The sequence below is a fragment of the Prionailurus viverrinus genome, chromosome C1 (assembly GCF_022837055.1).
Source record: "Prionailurus viverrinus isolate Anna chromosome C1, UM_Priviv_1.0, whole genome shotgun sequence".
In the NCBI taxonomy this organism is placed as follows: Eukaryota; Metazoa; Chordata; class Mammalia; order Carnivora; family Felidae; genus Prionailurus; species Prionailurus viverrinus.
In genome coordinates, this window is record NC_062568.1 from 171,288,526 (window position 1) to 171,309,143 (window position 20,618).

General features: G+C 47.5%; 1 protein-coding gene across 1 annotated transcript; it reads right to left on the minus strand.

Annotated features, from left to right (window-relative positions):
• Nucleotides 1-2,418: 2,418 nt before the first annotated feature.
• On the minus strand, nucleotides 2,419-10,782 carry DMRTB1 (DMRT like family B with proline rich C-terminal 1). Its single transcript, XM_047873635.1, has 5 exons — nucleotides 10,140-10,782; nucleotides 8,334-8,539; nucleotides 4,730-4,919; nucleotides 3,220-3,362; nucleotides 2,419-2,886 (listed from the first exon to the last, which is right to left on the minus strand). The coding sequence occupies exons 1-4, from the start codon at nucleotides 10,735-10,737 to the stop codon at nucleotides 3,220-3,222; spliced, it is 1,137 nt and encodes a 378-aa protein (XP_047729591.1). The 5' UTR covers nucleotides 10,738-10,782; the 3' UTR covers nucleotides 2,419-2,886.
• Between the last annotated feature and the right edge of the window lie 9,836 nt (nucleotides 10,783-20,618).

A 20,618-nucleotide genomic window follows, 5' to 3' on the forward strand; every position in this document is an offset into this window, starting at 1 on the left:
AGGTCTCTGGGGGGCGCTTCAAGCCCTGAGCTGCGGAAACCTATTCTTCCAGCTCAGCTGGCAACGGACCTGCGCGTGTCTCTGCGGCCAGTCGCTAGGCAACAGGCCCCGCCCACAGCTGCTCCCCGCGCGCCCTCTCCTGGCGGCTTCCTGACAGTACTTCCGGCGTCAGGCAATGCCAGCCAGCTGCCTTCCAGAAGATTCTCCCAGCTCATAGCCAAGCCTCGGTTTTTAGGGATGAGCAGTGCTGCCGCTGGCTGTCCGTCTCTCTGCTTCCCATCCTTTTCTGCCTCGACCTCGCGGACTCCACCCCTGCAAAACCTGGGCTGGGCCAGCCTGTGACAGAAGAGGCTGGAAAGCTGGGCAGGCAGATTGTTGCAGATACTGGCCTCAGAGCAGTAGGGAGCCATAGAAGGTGTGTGAGCCAGGCAGCATGCTCAGATCCTGTGTTTCAGTGCTCATGCTGAAGCTGCTTCAGGAACAGGGCATTCAGGGAGCAAAGATTGGATTGACTGGAAAGGCTACAGGGAGCAGGGGTCCACCGACACCACCAAGGTAAATAAGCATGGTGTGAACACACAGGAAGGGACAAGCTGGGGCTATCAGAACTTGGGCTTCACACCAGGGGTAAGGGAGGAAAGCAGGTCTCCAACCCTGTCCTACAGTTGGTCTTTTCACCACAGCAGGCACCTTCAAGGTTCCAGGAAAGATGCTAACCAGTCTTCAGACAGTCTTCAGATCACAGGCCTATAGAACTGAGCAACCTTCCTCTTCCTAGAGTCCTGTGGACATGGACTCTGGCAACAGGACACTGCGCTTCTCAGCAGGCCATTGCTTCCTATCTCAAACCTCACAGGCTAACCAAACATCCTGTTTCCTTGCACTGGTCTGGAATGTTACAGAGTACACGTGGTTAGACTCTCCCACTTCTGTGTGCATTGAGCAAAAATGCTTTGATTAATGTAGCTTGGTCGAAAAATCTTTCAAAACATGGAATCTAAGATAAAACAAAGTGTATTGAAAAAGTAGGGGTTGGGGCGCCTGGGTGGCTCGGTCGGTTAAGCATCCGACTTCGGTTCAGGTCATGATCTCACGGTCTGTGAGTTCGAGCCCCGTGTCGGGCGTCGGGCTCTGTGCTGACAGCTCAGAGCCTGGAGCCTGTTTCGGATTCTGTGTCTCCCTCTCTCTCTGCCCCTCCCCTGCTCATGCTCTGTCTCTGTCTCAAAAATAAATAAACGTTAAAAAAAAAAAAGAAAAAGAAAAAGTAGGGGCACCAATCCAGCCTCACTTGGCCATATTGACAGGTCAGGGTCCAATGAGGGCAGGGTGAGAAAGGCCAATGGGAATCCAGGGCCACTGCAGTACTGTGGACCCAAGGACAGGACTGTGGGGGGGGGGGGGGATAAGGGGGTGTTTCCAACTCAAAGCCAGGCTAATCCAAAGCCAGACTGAAGCCAGTGCTGACCTACAGGCCTACAGGGCTTGGGTCTGCCCTGCTGAAAGCACTGTCTGTAAAGCACTAACTGAAAAATTTCTAGGACTGTACCTGTTCCAGTGCCTTCTAACAGAACAGGTCCAGGCCTAGCTACTACACCGATGGTGGGAGAACATGGAGTATCACTTCTCGGTGATCTTCCTGCCACTTGTCCTGTGAGGATGCTACAGGTCAGGCAGGAAGCAGGTCAGTTTGTTCTCTTGAAGACCAGTCCTTCCCTGGACAGAGAACAGGACACGCACGGTCTCTCACCCAGAATCCTTCACTCCAGGTGCCCTATTCTCTTTCTGCACCCCCTACCGGGAGTGCCTAGTTTCACCTAGTTCACTCGTGCTCTTTAAGACATGGTCGAGGCCCCAAGTGCTCTTTAAGATGTGGTCGAGGGGTGCCTGGGTGGTGCAGTCGGTTAAGCGGCCGACTTCAGCCAGGTCACGATCTTGCGGTCCGTGAGTTCGAGCCCCGTGTCAGGCTCTGGGCTGATGGCTCAGAGCCTGAAGCCTGTTTCCGATTCTGTGTCTCCCTCTCTCTCTGCCCCTCCCCCGTTCATGCTCTGTCTCTCTGTCCCAAAAATAAATAAACGTTGAAAAAAAAAAATTAAGACGTGGTCGAGACCCCAACTTCTCCAGAAGGCTATCTCTGCCCACCCACACAGCCGGGGAAGGGAAACTAGAAGAAATCTTTATATTTTATGTGTCTGAATCCGATTTCCTCAAAAGGTCTCCACTGCTTAAGAAAAAGGTAGTGACAGTAACAATAATAATTAAAAAAATCTAGTAGCCTAGCCCAAGCGTCTCACTTGATAACAGAGGGAAAGGGAAAGGGGAGGTAGACTAGGGAGTGGCTTGCCAGGCCCCTGACCCCCAACCCAACACTGCCTTCCGTAAGGATTTAAAAAGAGAATAAACCTTCCACAAGAATTTCCAATGCTCATTTTATTTCAACAGTCAGCTGTCCCCAGAGAAGGAACGGATACCACAGATGATTTAGAAGCACCATTCTATTGTCTGAGAACTGTATCAGTGCTTACAAACAGCCTACTTTTTAAAGTTGGCAATCACTATAAAAATATCAAATAATCAAACTTTAATAGATTTTTTTAAACCAGAAATGATGCCTATAATGGCTTAAACTTTATGGATGGGAGCCCCGGTGGTCAGAATGCTCAGTAAAGCCCATTGGAGAAGGGGCGCGGGGCAGTGGCCAGGCAGCCCTCGGGAGCCCGAGCAGCAAGGAAGGACGCTGCAGAACCTGCCGTCAACGCCCTGGGCCCCCGCTGCTCCCACCAGCCACCTGGATGTGCTGGAAGCTTGGTGTCTGTGCCCCCAGCTGGGACCAAGCAGAGGCAGAAGCAGAAGGCTGAAATAGATGTGCCTCCTGTCCTGGAACCCGGCCTGAGGAAATCAAAGACCGCGTCTGGGAGTGAATCTGACAGCGGCACAACCTGGACACGGTTAAATTCATTCCTAAATGTGAGCTTCCACCAGCCCCCCGATCCTCAGAGCCCTGGCCTTCCCCTGCTAACCATCCTCCATCCTGTTCAGTCCCCCATCCCGGGACTGAGAGGACCCTAGAAATCACCCTCCTTCTTCCTGTCTTGAAATGGAAATTAACTGCTCTCTTAAGCCTACTACTATCCTTCCTCCCTACCCATCCCTGAACTCAAACAAGAACATCATCGCTGTAACACCCCCAAGCGCCCCCGCTGCTGGCCCGAGAGCCCGGACCTAGTCGGACTGCTCCTGAGAGGGCGGCTGGCTGGGCTCAGGCGGTGGTTCCTCCCCCTCCTCCTTCTTCTCGGGCGGCACCTCGGGCGGCACCTCGGGCGGCTCCTCCGGCGCCGGTGCTGGCACCTTCACATCCTGGTCTTCTGTGAAGAACAAAGAAGAGGGGCTGGGTTTACAGGATTCACTAGGAGGAAGATTACCTACCTTCAGATGTAAACTTTCTATAAGGCACTCTCACCCTTCCTGGTCCCCGTGGAGAAGGACTTTGCCTCTCATTTGCTAGTCTGGACACTGGCAATCTAGCCCCCTGCCACATGACACAGACTCAGGTTCAAACTCTGGCTCTGCCTGTGCGAGCTGGGGGATAAGAAGCGAGCTACTCCCCAGCTCTGAACCTCAGCCTCTTTCCGTCAAATGAGAGAGCTACCTGGCAACATCAAGGTCAGCAAGAGGACAAGGGGAAACAGTGAGAATGCTAATGCCTTCCTCGTTCTAGGTTCTGTTTAATCCTCAGAATAACCTCGTGAGGTAGGAACCATTGTTAGTCCGGTTTTGCAGAAGGTGAAGCTGAGGCACCAAGGGGTGAATTAACTTCCCCAAGGTCACGAAGCTGCTAAATGCCAGAGCCAGGACCAATACCCAGGCTGTCTGGCTCCGGGGCCAGCATGCTTCAAGCTACGTCCCGTCTCCCCATCCTGTGGATCTAGGCATCGCACACACAGCCAAGTGTGCGACAGGCCTTAGTTTCTTTTCCTAAGGTGACTCAGGGAAGGTTAGAAAGGGGAAAAAAATACCCTAGAACCCTTAAAGCTGCGAGAGTCTCAAAGGAAAACCAAAGCATTTCTACATCCAGAATTTCAGCTATCACAGGAACCCTGTGACATGACCCATTTTACAGATGAGAAGACGGAGTCCTAGAGAGGGTATGAATGCCCGAGGTCACCCAGCGCACCAGTGGCAGAGCTGTGAAGGACAGGGTCCCAAGCTCCTGGTCTGTTTCTCTCTACAAGTGGCCTGGGGTAAAGGACCCTTCCCCAGCCGGCCCAACCCAGCTCCAGCTACGGCTCCAGGCTCCGCACCTGCTGTTTCCCTAGCCAGAGAGGCCCCAGCCGAGCCAGAGAAGCCTGGCACCTCTGGTCTTCTGAACACACCACATGCATGCCACCCTCCACGTCTCTGCCCACAGGCCCTGGGAAGGGGAGGGAATTAGCAGCGGACCTGGAGCCAGACAGAATTCTGTTGAAATCTAAGCTCTGCCATCTGCCACTTACGTATGCGAGAAGCTCTCGGGGTGCTGTTGGTTTTCTCACCTGAGACTGGGGATCCCCTCTCTTAGATGCTCGCACAGGGAATAAAGGGAGGGATATAAGGAAAGAGCTTATCCCAGGGTCTGATACATTTTAAGTTCTGTTCTCCATTTCCCTTCTCTCCACATCCACTTCAGATCAGGTCCCCCTTCTTCGAGAAAGTCTTCCTGGCTCCCCCAGAAGCTGGACTAGAGGTCACTTACCAGTGGTCTCCTTGTCTGTGTCAGACAGGACAGCAAGAGAGAAAGATGCTGGTGGCGGCGGCGGTGGCAGCGGCAGCGGTGGGAGGAAGTGGAGCGCAGACAGGAAGCCGGGCGGGAGGAACTGAGGCTGCTGCGGAGGCGGAGGCGGCGGGTAGTAGCTTGGCTGGAAGTCTCCCACCGACTCCGACACCTGCACAGCACACACACACAGCAGAGAAGCCAGAGAGGAAGAGGCTTAGCCAGATGGGCTGATCAAACAGGTCTCATACTTCTAAATGGGGGGCTCCCCAAGAGGTCGATTCGCCTCTCTGACCTAAACACCTGGGCACAGGGCACTCGGAACAGGGTGTTCAGCAAATACCCACCAAATAACTGAAGGCAAGAACAAATACCGGCACATCTCAGGTGAGCCTGGGGAGCAGCCAGTCCCACCGAGCCCTTTTGTATATGCTTAGATCAATGACCTCACTCCACCCTCATGACCCTAGGAGGGAGGTTCTAGTGTCATCCTCACTATAATGATGGAAAACAGTGTCAGTGAGGTGAAGCTTCGGGCCCAGGCCCACAGAGCTGGTAAGTGCAGAGGCAGAACTGGAGCCCAAGTCTGTCGGACTCCACTGCTCTGTGCTGAATGCATCCCAACCCCCTGTGGCCCCATTTTCTGGTATAGCTAAGGACTAGGAATTGGGAGTCGGGGGCCTTTGGAGGCCCTGTTCCAATACAACAGCGTGTGGTGCAGCTGTTAGAGGCAAGGGAAGCTGGGGGACCTCAGCAAAGCAACTTCAGCAGTTAGCCCTTCCATGTTTCTGTTCCTTCTTCAGAACATGGAAGCTGAGCTCATGCCACGGGACCCCAGGGCTAGAGTGGGGGCATCTGGAGTGAGGACTACACAGATTGGAGCTTAACCCAGAAAGACATGAATGTAATAAAAAAAATAATAATAAATTTCATTGGGGCGCCTGGGTGGCTCAGTCGGTTGAGCATCCGACTTGGGCTCAGGTCATGATCTCATGATTTAGCAGTTTGAGCCCCGTGTCGGGCTCTATGCTGACAGCTCGGAGCCTGGAGCCTGCTTCGGATTCTGTGTCTCCCTCTCTCTCTGTCCATCCCCTGCTCATGCTCGGTCTCTCTCCCTCTCTCTCAAAAATAAATAAACATTTAAAAAAATTCTTAAATAATAATAAATTTCAGATGTAGTTCCTATCATTTACTTCTCCATCCAGATCCTTTAGAGCAGCAATTTACATGCCATGTTCTAGAGAATCCTAATGTCCTAGAAGAGATCTGATGTGCTCTTAAAAGTGGTCTTTGTTAAGGCAGTTTGAGAAATCCCACACACTGCCCCCACACTGGTGAGTCACACATGAGCATGTTAAAGCCTTGAGACAATCTGCAAAAATCATTTCCTAACTCGTTAACCACAAGGAAAGGAAGAAATCCCACCTTTAGGTGCCTGCTACATGCCAGACCCTGTGCCAGGCACACATTACCACGCATTACACCTATTCCGTCTGTCAATGGCCCCGTGAGATAGGTACTCTTACCCCTCCTATACAGACCGAGAACCTGAGTGAGATCCTCAGAGGTTACATGACTTCCCCAGGCCATATGGTTAGTAAACAATGGAGGCAAGATTGGATCCCAGGTCTGTCGAGCTCCAAGCCTGTGCTGTTTTGTGGGAAGAGAACAGAGGAAGTAAAGCAGCAGCAAATGGGGCAGGGACAGGAATAGGAGGCTGAAGACCTCTCCGGAGAGTATCTCAGAGCCTGGGCAGGGTGCAGCAGGACAAGGATGAAAGCAATTCATAGGCTCTTGGGTTTGAAACAGCTTCACAAATAAACGCCTGATCCTTTATCCAGACGTGGAGGGGGTGGGAAGGGGGATTATTAGTGCTTTAATTCCAAGCTGCTCAGCCAAGTCTCTCCCTGGATCACAGCTCCTGCCTGGGGCCTGTGGTGGCAGCTCAGGCCCAGATAAACCAACTGAGATCACACTCTTAACAAAGGCCGTCTGGCAAGCCTGTCAATCAGAGCCCTACCCTGGACGCCAGGCTCCATCCAAGCTTCTGTGTGAGCAGACGGTGGGTGCGTGCTCCACTTGGCCAGGGCCCCCTCTTTGTGTGAAGGCTGGAGGCACCGTGCTCTCCTTGGGCTGCGAGGGGGTGGCCAGCGCCCACAGAGTTCAGGGGTGGTGGGGAGTCAAGGGCCATGTTTGCTCCTCCTCTGCACGACAGACACACCTCAGGCGGCACAAAGTGCCAGGGCTCCAGAGTTGGGGTGACTGCCACTCTGTTACTGAGCAGCTGTGTAATCTGAATCCCCAGTTCTGTGACCATGAGCAACTACTTAGCTTCTCTGAGTCTTCTTCCTCCACTCTACAGTGGGGTAATACAGCGTGCCCTGATGGCTCACATAAGGGTCAGGAGGCGCCCCAGAAATTCTCAAGACCAGTGGTTTCCAAACTGTTTCCCCTTGAATCAATGGAAAAGGACTTATCAGTATCTAAAGTATCTAAAACGGACAGCAGAGATGCTGCTGGGGCTGCAGCAGGAGTGGGGACCCAGCGCCCTGGGTGCATGACCTGCCTGGACACCTCTGGAAGCTCACCGCTCCACACTCTGCAGCTAAGACTCTCGGTACGTACATGTCAGGCGCTCCTCCTTCTTCTCAGTCACTTTCCGCGTTAAACAAAGAAGCCCGCTCTGTCTTCGCTTTTCTCTACCCTCCACCCAAGAGAAACACCTAACACCCAGAGTTAGGCTTTTAGTTCTGAGGGAGGCAGGAAAGGTAATAGGGGTCTACTTTTCCGTGAGCTTGAGCTGCATTGGAGTGGACCTTCCCTACAGGCCCAGCCTCATGGGCCCAAAGTCAGGACTGGATACCCAGGCCTCTACCCTGCAGTCATCACAGGTCTCAGGGTTGCCAAAAGGGAAAGGGCTTTGAACCACTCTGGTCTGGAAGGAGCTGGTAACCAAGGCCACAAAACCTGATCACCCCGACTCGTACCTCACATAACAGGGATGGCCTGACTCTTACATACTCAGTATTCAAAACTCCAGGCTTATGTCGGGGGAATGTTTCCATATTTTTCATGACTCAGCTTAAATTCCTCCTGAAAGCCCTCCGCAGTCTCAAGCGGCCCATACCTTTGGGCGGGGGACCTACGTCTGCTCCTGGCTCCGCCCTCAACTATGTGGTTCCAGGACAGTGATACCTCCTTTCTGGTACCCGGCAAAATGAAGCACCCTTCCAACATCAGCATCCCGTGAGTCCAGGCTGGTGGTCACTCACCCGGTCGGTGGTACTGTGTGGCTATTCCCGGGTTTATCTGAGATGTGTCTGCATTCATTCTTGCTTGAGCTCCCAGCTCTGAAAAGCACATGCCACAGCCCAGGCCAACTTGTTTACACGCGAATGGACTTGCCTACACATGTGCACTCCCACAGGTGTACATGGCACAAGGTCAATGTTATATCCATCCCACCAGTGCTCAGGGCCTGGCACAGCCTGGCACAGCGGTCTGCTTCCTGGGATTGAGGATCCGTAATGGCAACAGGGCATGTGGGATAAGCAGGAACCAGGAAAGGAGTGAGGAGGGGACTTACCAAGCTTCCTCCATGGTAGGGGCTGCAGGACACATGCCGGAAGCCCCGCTGCAGGGGGATCCCCGGAGGCGGGGATCCGTCCTGGTAGCCCAGCGGGAATGCACAATAGGAATGCATGTTGGAGCAGCTGGGGTACAGCTTGGAAGGCCGTCTCTCCAGGTGCTCAGGCCCCACCACATGATCTGAGCTGATGTTCAGAGGGAGCCCTGAAAAGGTAAGCAATGACGGAAGTGTTAACACAGAGCTAGGAAAAAGAGCATCACATCACTGTGCGAAGGCAGCACACAACACTAAGATCCACTTAGAAAGATCTCCCACATCCATTATGCTTTTGATGCTCCCTGCTTTTTAAGCCCTTCAGCCACGTCCCACTGCTCTTAGAAAAAGTCCTTGGCATAGCCACAAAGCCCCATGAGGGCTGGTTCCTGCCTCCAGTCCAGCCTCCGCATGCACTATAACCCAACAGCTTCCCCTTTCTCATCAACCTCAAGGCCTTCACAGATGCTGTTCCCTCAGTTTAGAAGACTTTCCCCCCTAATCCCACTGTGCCGCTGGAAGTCCTCAGCTCCTACTCTTCCTTCAGACCACAGCGAGCCCATCAATTATTAGAGCTCTTTACATTGATTTGTGTGATTCCTCGACCAGTGCTGTCCCTCCCACAAAGACAAGATCCTTGAAGGCAACAAATGTGCCTTTGCCCTCTTCACTTCTTCATCACTAGTGAATGGCACATAGTTAAATGCTCAGCCCCTGTTGAGGATGGAACAAAGAAAGGCACTGTGTCTATGGAAAGGTATCTTCTAGAATTGCTATTTCAGGTCTGTCTTCCCCATCTAGTTTCCTGGGGACCCACATTTTACTAGAATGTCCCAGAAGACAGAAATGGCCTTCAGAAAGCATCCAGGCCGGTCCCCTTAGCGTAGAGGGGAGAGGCTGCCACAGAAGGAAGGAGCTTGCCCAAGGTGACTGAGCAGTTCCCCTAGCCTCCTGTGCTCTTCCTACCACACTGCCATAGGGAAAACCAAAAAAGAGCGTGTCTCTGCCCATAAAGAGCGTCAAATCTACATAGGACTTGCGATTGAAATTTTGAGGCTCCAATCTATGACTTGAAATTGTACTTTTAATAGTGCAAACCACAAGACATAGAGAACCATGTAATTTATGCATGTGATGGGTGGGGAGAAAAAGAAGCAACATCAATATTTCAACCGTTCTCCAGTGGGGAACATAAAACGGTCTCATCCCCACGCCCGGGAAAAGGGTGCGTAGGGGTGCGCAGGCGCAATGGGCTAGGGCCCTTGCAGGGGAAGTCCGCTGGGAGGAGCCTCCAGCTTCTAGAAACGGAAGGAGTGCGCAGGCGCAGTCAGGGCTGCGCAGGCCCACCCACAGTGGCCTCCTGAAGGAGGCGCCACCAGCCCAAGAAAAAGGCGGGAAGAAGCGCGCAAGCGCAGTAGGCCGCCTCTCGAGCGTCTTCCTGAAGAAGGACCCACAGCCAAGGCGTCTGGGGGCCATTTTCTTTCTTGCTAGACGGCAAAGCAAGAAGCTAAATTTTAACATTTTAACGGCCGTCAGAACCGCCCGTTCCTTTCTAACTCTCTCCCGTCACCTTTTTCCAAAATGCCACCCAACCCAAATCTCTATTTAGAGGAAAGCTTCCCAAAGCAAGAGTACCTCTAGAAAGCATTTTCCCCACCCCCACCCCGAGGGTCCATCCCCGCAGGATCCAGGATGGCCTGGGCTGCCAGCGTAAGGCACTGGAGAGGAATCCCAGGCGGGGCGAGGCCACGCAGGGCCTGGGAATCTTACCGAAGTCGAACGGCGGGCTGGGCAGGGGCTGCAACGGACTGCGCAGCCCCAGGCGGTCAGGGCACCCCCTGCCTGCTACCTCCATCCCAAGCTGGGGCCCCACCGAACCGGGCATGGCCACGGCGGCTCGATCGCCGCTCGGCCCCACGTGGCCGCGGCCGCGGCCGTGGCCGCCCAGAACTGGCTGGAAGGCGCTCGGGCCGGGGCTCGGGCCCCGTGGGGGCCTCTCTGGGAAGCCGGCGGCCACGCGGCCCTCGGGGCCTGGCTCCCAGTCTCCCGAAGCGGTCAGCAGAGGCAGCTGGCGGAGGCTTGCGCCCAGGGCTGCGGCCGCGGCCGCGGCCCCTGTCAACAGCTCCGGGCCCTGCGCGACGAGGGCCCCGTCCTGCTCCTCCTCGGAGGCCTGCTTCTTGAGCACCTTCTGCGCAGCCATGATCTTCTGGCGCTCGGTGATCAGGTAGCACTTCTCGCAGGTGCACTGCTTCCAGCGGCACTTGCCCGCATGGCCCTTGACCGGCACCAGAAAGCCATGGTTCCGGCACCTGGAGCACTTGGGGGTGCGCAGCATCTTGTCGGCCAGCTTGGCAGGGTCTTCCTTCATAGCACAACCGCCACCTCTGGGAGCTGCAGAGCGAGTGCGGCAAGGATAAGCGGCGCCCCACAAGTCTCTGCTGCTGGGGACTTTGGATACACTTGTAACAAAGCAGTTCTCCGTAGTCCCGGGAACTGCTGCAGGACCCTTGCATTTTCCCTCCTTTTTTGGAGTGCAGAATTTGGAGTCGTTGTGTGCTTTGGTTAATTACATGCAAGGGATTGAGTTGATTAAGTTCTTCATGGAATGCTATTGCATGTATGTCTTCTGTGTTATCTGAAGTCTTACGCAGTTAATTTTCCAAACTTTCTGTTCCCGCCACACCGCAAAGTATTTTTGTAACTTCAAAAAAGGCGGAGTGACGTTCAACGGTCCACAGATTTAAAGCACCAGAGAAGCCGAGCTCTCAGTAAACCCATTCCAGGAGAAAAGCATTCTAAGAGGGAAACCGTGTTTCTCCTCCCAAAAGTTGCTGCTTCTGCTGAATTTCATTTCTCTCTCTTTGCTGAGAAGCAACGGTTCACAGTCATGCTTCCAGAATATTCTCAAGAGCTCCGTGCAGTGTGATGGTTGTGCAAGGGTCTGCCCTTAGAGGAAGACTCTTATTGGTATAGAAATGCTTTTCTGGAAAATGGTACATTGCTGTTGTGGATGCCTTCCAAAGTAAAGCGTACTTGCGACAGGATATTTTAGCATGAGTTTTTTTTTTTTTATCATTTCTTAACGTTTTTTACCATTTCTTAACGTTGCCAGTGAATTTAGCTATCCCTATAAAGCAGCCTAAATATCGGGACACCTGAAAACTGGCACAAATTTCATAGTTTTACAATGCTACTAAATTAATTCATTTTCTTGTCTGATAGAAATTTATGCCACTCTGAGGTCTTTTTTTCTTTTCTTTTTTTAGGCCCTTAAAATAGGAAAAAAAAAAATGGGTCACTAATACCTAAGTTGAAAAGCCTATAATCATAGGGTCAGTCATATTTAAGGAGATAGTTACACTTAAAACCTGACTAAAATGTGTGTGTTTTAAACTGACCTTTTTCTGAATTTCTTTTTCTGGTAGGAGAATGGTAGAAGCCGAGGCCTGGTGTCCACCTTGACTTTCCTGAGCTCGTGGTAGTAGCTGTCCTTTGCACTTCTCTCGAGCCTCCAGACAATAGGAAATGGTTGCCCTTCTGAGGCTGATACCGAAAGCAGAAAAGAGGTTTGTAAAACCCTTTTCTGCTTGAAAGAAACATATTCCTCATTTTAATAAGAGGGCAAAAGTATATGCTTCCTGTATTATTTGGCCCTTCAGGAATTCCACTGGTAATTTTATAGCCATTTAAAGAGATCGAGATTTGTCTCTGCTTTGCTTTAACACCCTCTATCTTAGTTTTTGATTTAAAAAATATGATCCTGTATATAAAAGGACAGGCAAGCTCTTTTTCTGACTCCACCAATTCAACACGTCTAATTTTTTCACTGCACTTGTCATTTGAAAATGGTCCTTAAAAATCATAGTTTCAGTACTGCTGTCAAAAAATCTGGGGCATAAACTGCATTGTTTCATGATAAGGTCATATTCCGCATTATCAAATTTAAATTTTAACATCAAATAACATCGGATGATGAGACAAAAAAGAAAACTGCTCTCATTTACATTTCATGCTTGACCACCCAAGCTCTCTTCATTTTCCTATTAATGGTTTAAAGGAAAATCCTATTCAAAGCCAACTATTTGAATTAACATATTTTGCTCTCGTTAACTACAAAATGCTTCCATATTTACTTCATAGCTTTAGGGGCAAAACATACCCAAGGTGATGTGAATTTGCATCATGCTTTGAGAACATTAATAAACAACCATATATCTTTTTAATCAGTAGTCACATTAAAAGATGCAAAAACCCCAGGGTTTACACAGTAAACAAATCTAAGAGAAAGAAAAAAATTCTAGTTTATTTCTCTCTTCCCTGGAAAGTCTCAATTTGTGTAGGTAGATTCCAACAGAGCTTTATTTATTTCACTCTTGGAAATTCAGGCAAACTGATAGTTTGTTTTATTTGGTGTGATGACTGATTACTTCTTAGGCTGCTGCTTTTTAAAAGAAATATATACATTTCCTGAAATTGTTATTTTTAAAGGATGGTAAAAGTGAAAAACTGGAAGTCAGAAAAGGATGGGAGCCTTAAGTATATAGTGGACCCCTTCTTTCCTCACACCTAAACCTTAGGATACTTATGTTTAAGAAAGGCTGCATCCTTGTAAGCAGTAGTTTATAAAATAACAAGTCATTGGGGAACCTGGGTGGCTCAGTTGGTTGAGCATCCAATTTCGGCTCAGGTCATGATCTCACGGTTCATGGGTTCGAGCCCTGCATCGGGCTTGCTGCTATCTGAGCCTGCTTTGGATCCTCGTTGCCCCTCCCCAGTGTGCTCTCTCTTTCTCTCTCAAAAATAAGTAAACATTTAAAAAAGAGTAAGTCATAGTTACCAATGAATCACCAGTTTGACTAATTAAGCACAGAGGGGCTGGTTGGTGGTCATATGTGACTCCCAGGTTCAAGGCTCCGTTTCCCTGGAAGTCCCAAGTTTCCTGTCTTGAATAATGCCTCTTCTTTTCAGTTAATATGACTGCTATTGGTACTGTTTAATTTATATTCATTGTAAAGAGTCTTGTGTTATACAGTGCATGGAGGTATCATTTATAATCATTAAATATTGCATGCACTGTAATGCCTCCTTACTGATAGTACACAAGAGTAAGGAAGGCCTTTTTTTGCCTATAGCTTCTTTCCCCTAACAGTTATAACCCAGATATCTGCTATCTTCCCCTTCTTCAGGCTCTCTTGAGTGAGCAATGAAAATTTTATTGACGATATTGTAGGGGATGGAGGGGAGGATTTACATAACACATCCTATAGCAGACGCTTTAAAATCCCGCCTTAGCATTTCTGTTCTCTCAACATCCTCCTCTACTGTGCGGTACCCACCGGAGAGAAACTGGTCTGCCCCCAGCACCCCACCCCCCACTCCCAGTCCCCAGCCTCTCTAGTTTCTCTCTTCTTTCTTGATTTTTTTGGGAGCTCTGTAACAGCTGTGACTATCTTATTTTCCTCTATGTCTAGCACAAAATAGACATTCGGTAAATATTTGTTGAATGTACAAATGGATCTTGCCTCCCTCTCCTGCCAATGTCAAAATTATCTCATCTCTGATTGGCACAGTAAATGGGCTTGGCTTCAGCAACTCTCCTCAAACATATAAAACAGAAAACCCACGATGAATAAGATCACTCTCCTGAAAAGCATTATTTGGTGATCAACTTTGGTTCCGTGAGCTCACCCCCCCAACCTCTAATGGTTTAATAAAAGAAATAATCATTGCTAGCACTTACTGTTTATATATGCAGTAATTATTCAGTTCTTTGTGTGTATTAATTCATATAATCCTCACCAACAGTCCTCTAAGGTAGGTGTGCTGTTATGTTCACCCCCATCTTACACATGAAGAAACTGCGGCCTAGAGAAGTAACTTGCCCAGGGTTTTACAGCCATTGAGCGGCAGAGCCATGATTCAAAACCAGAAAATCTATCCTCAAAGTCCATATTCTTATATCTGCTAATTAATATTTCTTCTAAATTAACACAGTGCTCTCCCCAAGAAAACTTTAGTGATGAATAGAAATGTTTGTTTTATTACATATCCCATTACAACTGGGGCAAAAGGGGGGAAGGAAGTATCAATCTGGGGAAGCTTCCTAAGATGCCCTGCTTATTAGTTGCTTTTCTTCACCCGTAGCTGATATTTATTGAGTGCCAACTATGTGCTAAGTATAAGTGACACAGAAGTAAATAAAAAAGACAGGATCCTTACCTTTAGGCATACATTCTAGCTGGCAAGCTGGGCAGTAAACAGATAATTCCAGATGAAAGCTGGGGAATAGTGGGGGGTGGGGGGGCATGTGGAGAGAACCAGGATTCTATGGGAATCCCTATGAGGGCCTAACCTGAATCAAGAAATCAGCTCCCTTGAGGGGTTGATTTCCAAGCTGAGGCTGAAAGGATGAGTAGGAATTAGTCAGGTGCAGGGGCAGAAGAGAGGTGTGTCAGACAGAGGGAATAGCATGTTTCAAGGCCTGCAGTGTGGCCATGGTAGAGTGAAGTCAGGAGACTGGACAGAGATAAGGAATAGAAGCTAAACAGTAGCCAGGGGCGACTGGGTGGTTCCGTCGGTTAAGCGTCCTGACTTCAGCTCAGGTCATGATCTCACAGTCTGTGAGTTTGAGCCCCGCGTCAGGCTCTGTGCTGACAGCTCAGAGCCTGGAGCCTGTTTCAGATTCTGTGTCTCCCTCTCTCTCTGACCCTCCCCCATTCATGCTCTGTCTCAAAAATAAACAAACGTTAAAAAAAAAAAACACAACTTTTTAAAAAAGTTAAACAGTAGCCAGATTGTGGAGGGAGTCCTTGGGGACAAATTATGGGTGTCACTATCTAAGATTAAGTAGAGGAAATGACATAGCAGAGCCAGCCCAAACTAGAACCCACACATCTAGACATGTCCCTGCCCTTAGTTTTTCTTCCAGAAAGTAGAATAATAAGTAACCAGGACTCACATAGGTATTGCAAGATTAAAATGAAGTTGAGTATGGTTTTCTTTGGGGTGGTTGTTCCAGGCGGAGCACGCGCTCGAGGCTAGCCATGGCTCTGAACTAACACTATGCTAGCCAGGATTGTTTATCCTATGCCTGCAGCCCCGTTCGCTGGTTCATGTGACCTCCCCTAGGAATCTCTTAAGAGTCACAAAGCAGCCGCGATGGAAGACAAAACAGTGACAGAAAAAGAGAGTGACATGAAATCAAACAGAAAGCAGTTGAAAAGGTTTTGTAGGTAAAGCCCAGAACAAACAATTCTGTGCAGAAAGTACACAATCTGGGCAGAGAGGGCATACTCAAGGTGGTACAATTAACTGAGTTAGACCCAATAGCGCTGGGGCTAATGTTTTGTTTTCACTTGCTAATTTGATGAAAAAAATATTTTTACACCTAGAAACTTTCACATATAACTGTTACATGTGCTTTCATAGTACTATTTTTTGTCTTAAAAGATGAGAGGCACATATCCCTATAAACACATTGTTAATAGGGAATAAAAGCCTCAATATCACTCTCCTTTAGTAAAATGAAAATTTGGTGTTACACAACATGCATGAATTTTTTAAAATGTTTGTTTGTTTATTTATTTATTTTTGAGAGACAGAGACAGAGAGAGCACAAGTGGGGGAGGGGCAGAGAGTGAGAGGGAGACACAGAATCTGAAGCAGGCTCCAGGCTCTGAGCTGTCAGCACAGAGCCCAACGCAGGGCTCAAACTCACAAACCAAGCGATCATGACCTGAGCCGAAGTCAAATGCTTGCTTAACCAACTGAGCCACCCAGGCACCCACAACATGCATGAATTTAATGCCAATATGTGCAAGGCACTGTTTCCGAATAAAAGGAGAGTCAAAAAGAAGAAAGGATCAAAGAAAATTAAATTTAAGTTTCCTTTACATGTATATTCATTGTCTAGTTTCTTAAAACAGTAAATTCTTATTTATCCAAACAAAACAAAACAGTAAATCCTTACTTACCAAAACGCAGACTTTCCCCCTGAATTCTGCTTCTATGAGAATGGCAGGCAGTATCAGGAATTTATCTTTCAAGAGATCTTTTCATTTTATGTCATGGCATCAGTATAAATTCAGTCCATATTGTAACTGTAAACACATGACAAATACTGCTTTAGAGATAGGCAAACTGGGTGAGAACCTGATCACTACTCATTAGCTGTGTTACCATGGCTAGGTCATGTAACTTCTTTGCACCATAGTAATACCAGCAGTAGAAGTGATATTTGTCTAATGTGCTACAAATTCCAAAGTACCCCACATTTATCCCAAATAGTATTATTAATATTTAATGAATGTGCCCACAGCTTTGCAGGTGAAGGGGTTCAGAACAAGTCTCCCCAACATGTGCTACTTTGGCATACGGACTATTTTGAGCCAAAGGCGATCAGGACCCTGCAGGCCTAAGAGAAACTTTCCACCCTTCCTTAACTAGAAGAATATGAATTGAGGGGTTTTGCCAGCGTAAGAGTTATTATCAGAGATAAGTTTTATCTTAATGACCTATCTGTACGGCAGGGCAAACATCTGATTACCAGTCTGCCCTTCTTATTATTGGCCTGTGAATTGCCCTCCTCCCCTTTGAAGCCCCAGGCCCCTATCCCATTTCTTAGCTCAGGATGGCAAATATAAGCCCTTTAACCTTAACGTTATTAAACGTCTCATGTATGTGGGGGTTTCCACACATACAAAACTAAATTTGTTTTTTCTCTTGTCCATCTGTCTCATGTCAATTTAATTTAGACCAGCGAGAAGAATCTTTGAAAGATAAAGGAAAAATTTTCCTCTCCAACATAGGCATGGTCTCATTTAAATCATAGGACATCCCAGGGTACCTTGGTGGCACAGTTGGTTAAGCATTCAGACTTTGGCTCAGGTCATGATTTCACAGTTCCCGAGTTCAAGCCCTGCATTGGGCTCTCTGCTGTCAGTGCAGAGCCCGCTTTGGATTCTCTCCCTCAAAAATAAATAAACATTAAAAAATTTAAATCACAGAACATCCGTAAGGGAAGTACTTTTGTTATGTCCATTTGACAAATAATAAAACTAAGGCTTAGAGAAGTGAAGAAAATTCTTCCCCAAGGTGTACAGGAAGTGGCAGAAACATGTATGAATAGCTTCCAAGTCTGTTCTCTTAACCATTATGCTATCGTTGCCATCATTTAGTTATTTCATTTACATTATACTTTCTTTTATAAAAGCAGATCTCTGACTCTTGCAGGATTATAGTGCATTTACAATGCCCAGCACAGTGCCTGGTATCTGGCACATGGTTAGCATGCATTACCTGGTATCCGTGAGGAGGAAGGGCAAGGGAATAGGGAGAAGAAAGAAATAATATCTCCACCTCCAACCAGGAGATTTGATTCAGCTGCTCAATCTTTCCAGGCGGCTTCAGGCTCTCCAAGCACAGATTAAACCCAAGCTGACTGACACCATAGCTTTACCCCCATGTGGCTGTTGAGCGCTTTGAAGTGTGGCCACTCCAAATTAAGATGTGCTAAAAATATAAAATACCAGATTTTAAAGACATAGTCCAAAAAAGGATGTAAAATATCTCATTGATAAGTTGTAGAGATTATATACTGAAACAATGATATTTTGAGTAGATTAAGTTACATAACATATTTTATTTTAATGTGGTTTTTTTACTTTTTTAATGTGGCTGCCAGAAATTTTCAAATTACGTATATGTCTCACCTTGTATATCTACCGGATAGCGCTGAAAGAGATTGGTCTACGCGGGCCTTCTTCCACTTCCAAAGAGTAGGTTTTTAACAGTAACTCAAATTTAAGCTGTTACACCACCGTCAACAGTATGCCACTTTGACACACCCCTTCTTCACGTAGGCCACATGACCTTCACTAGCTTGAACCGACTCTGTGTCATTTCGGGCCTTTCTAATGGAATCAAAACTCTGTCTCGTGCTTTAGAATTGGAAATATTTATCTGACTATTAGGATATGTCAGCTAGAAGATTCTAATAAAACCGTAGTTTGCATGTTGAACCTTCAGATGTATTGATGTTATTTTTACAGGAACATTTTCATACTGCTCTTGGTAGGTATAAATTGCTAGTAAAAAAAACTACGTAAACTAGAAAAGAAGGGTGTTATTTCATACTAAGCTTACACCATTCCTGAGATACATAACCCTTTAGATTCTCCTAAGATCCCAACCAGAGGGCATGGACAATTATGTACATGCTGCTTGATAAATGGAGTCCTTTGGACATGTAATATTGTTAGGAACTCTGGAAGTTTAATAAAAAAATTATTTGATTTATGCCCTTCTCCCCCAGAACTCACCCCAGATAAACAGTTACTACCACCAGGAGCATTAGTGCTGCTTTGCACAAATAATTCCTTAAACAAGCAAACAAAAGGCATGAGGATTTGTTATGAACGGTTTTCATCTAAGCATATAGGGATTATTACCTCCCACGACCTTTTCTTTAAACATGGTTAGACTTACTTAGTTTAATGAGTTTGGGGATTGTTGCTTTTTCCCCTTCAACTTGCCAGATACATCAGAAATATTTATTTTCAGAGACAGTTTAAGGAACTCCGTAATTCCCAATCTGTTCAAGTTTTACAGTAAATCTGAGTTGAATGCCTGTCATTGTTCCCAATCTGGTCAAGCAAAAAGAAAAAAAGGCATACAGTTCATCAGAATAATTAGTTGATTGAGGTTAAATAATTCTAGGAATAAACATTTGACCCCCTGGCACATCATAAACCTCCTGGAGTGAGAAGGATTATAAATTAAATGTACAAGATTTAAAATCATCCAGATACACCCCAAACATTATTGCAGGCATGTGGGACACATTTAGATAAGTTAAAACCAAGTGTGGGTTTAGAGTTTAGCCATCTTTGATCAGTGGCCTACTAAAGCTTTATTGCTTTGGTGTGAGTAGAGGAATCGTGACAACAGTGCCCCCTGCTGCCCGAAGGCCACCTCCCTTCCCCGAAACAAGTTTCAGGGATTTTTAAGACACATGGTACCCCAGGAGATAATGAAATTCTAGTAAGTATAAGGAGCTCAGGAAGGAAAACAAACAAACAAACAAAACAACCCCCCCCCCCCAACTAACATTCATTGAGGGCTGACATTGCTCAAGCACTGTGATTTAATTTAACCATAATATGAAGTTTATCACAAATTCAGGAAAGAATAGGATGAAATCTCTGGATAAAGAAACCGAGGTTCAAGAAAGCTAGATGACATTTACAGGATTCATCACTAGAAATCGAATGAGCCAGGATTTGGACCCAGGTGTGCCTGGCTCCCAAGCCACTGATTCTTATGTTGCGGCAAGATAGCAGTGGCTGGAGGCCTTGGGCACAGCTGAGACTCTTAAAAGTATCATGACCAACCATCCTGATTTGCCTGGGACTGAGAGGGTTCTGGGGACACTGGACTTTCAGTGCTGTAAATGGGAAAGTTGGGGGGGCAAAACTGGGACAAGCTGGTTGCCCTAGCTAGAATTCAACTGAATAAAGCACCAGGCTAGGAGGGTCTGTTTGGGAGGGAGGAAGGCTGCCCAATTGTCCGTCTGTCCTGTTCCTCTCTGTGGCCCAGGTTGCTGTGCCACAGGTGCGCAGTCTCCGTCCTATTTTATTCTGTGACACATCCTGGGGCATTGTCAAAGAAGTTCACATTTCTGCCAGCTATGATTTCTTCAGTTCCCATCCTAAATCATCAGTCAGTTGGAATTTAGTTAACTGAATAAATCATTCGCTCGAGTGGAAGAGAAAGAGCAGAGACTGGGGCATCACGGAAACACGAGTTCTGTGAGGATTAATGAGGGCCAGAAAAAGCGGGTGAGTAACAGAACTGACATTCATGGAATGCTTACTAACGTTCAGGGCACTGGGCCAGGTATTTTGTGCGATTATCTCTTCTTTTAACGACTCTAAAGGTAGCTATAATTAACCCTAATTACAGATTTTTAAAAGGAATAAATAAATGAAGTTCAGAAAGAGGCTGAATAACATGGCTAAGGTCATCGAGCTGGAAAAAAGGGTGAAAAAATCTGGTACAGAAGCCTCCTAAATTGTTTCCTTCAACTTGTACATTTTCTTGAGCGATATATTAATGGTACGGAAGAAGTATCTCCTATGAATGAGATAAATTAATTTAACTTCTGTTTTCATGAAGTGGCCAGTGACTCATGCTACATGTTGGCAAAACATCCAAGTTACGCCTTCAGGACATAGAGGCCTAAGTAAATGG

Coding starts and splice junctions, on each gene's coding strand:
- DMRTB1 (XM_047873635.1), bottom strand. CDS start 10,737: ATGAAGGAAGACCCTGCCAAGCTGGCCGACAAGATGCTGCGCACCCCC. Junction 4,920..8,333: donor CCTACCATGGAGGAAGCTTG/GTAAGTCCCCTC, acceptor TGTGCTGTGCAG/GTGTCGGAGTCGGTGGGAGA. Junction 3,363..4,729: donor CACAGACAAGGAGACCACTG/GTAAGTGACCTC, acceptor TGTTCTTCACAG/AAGACCAGGATGTGAAGGTG.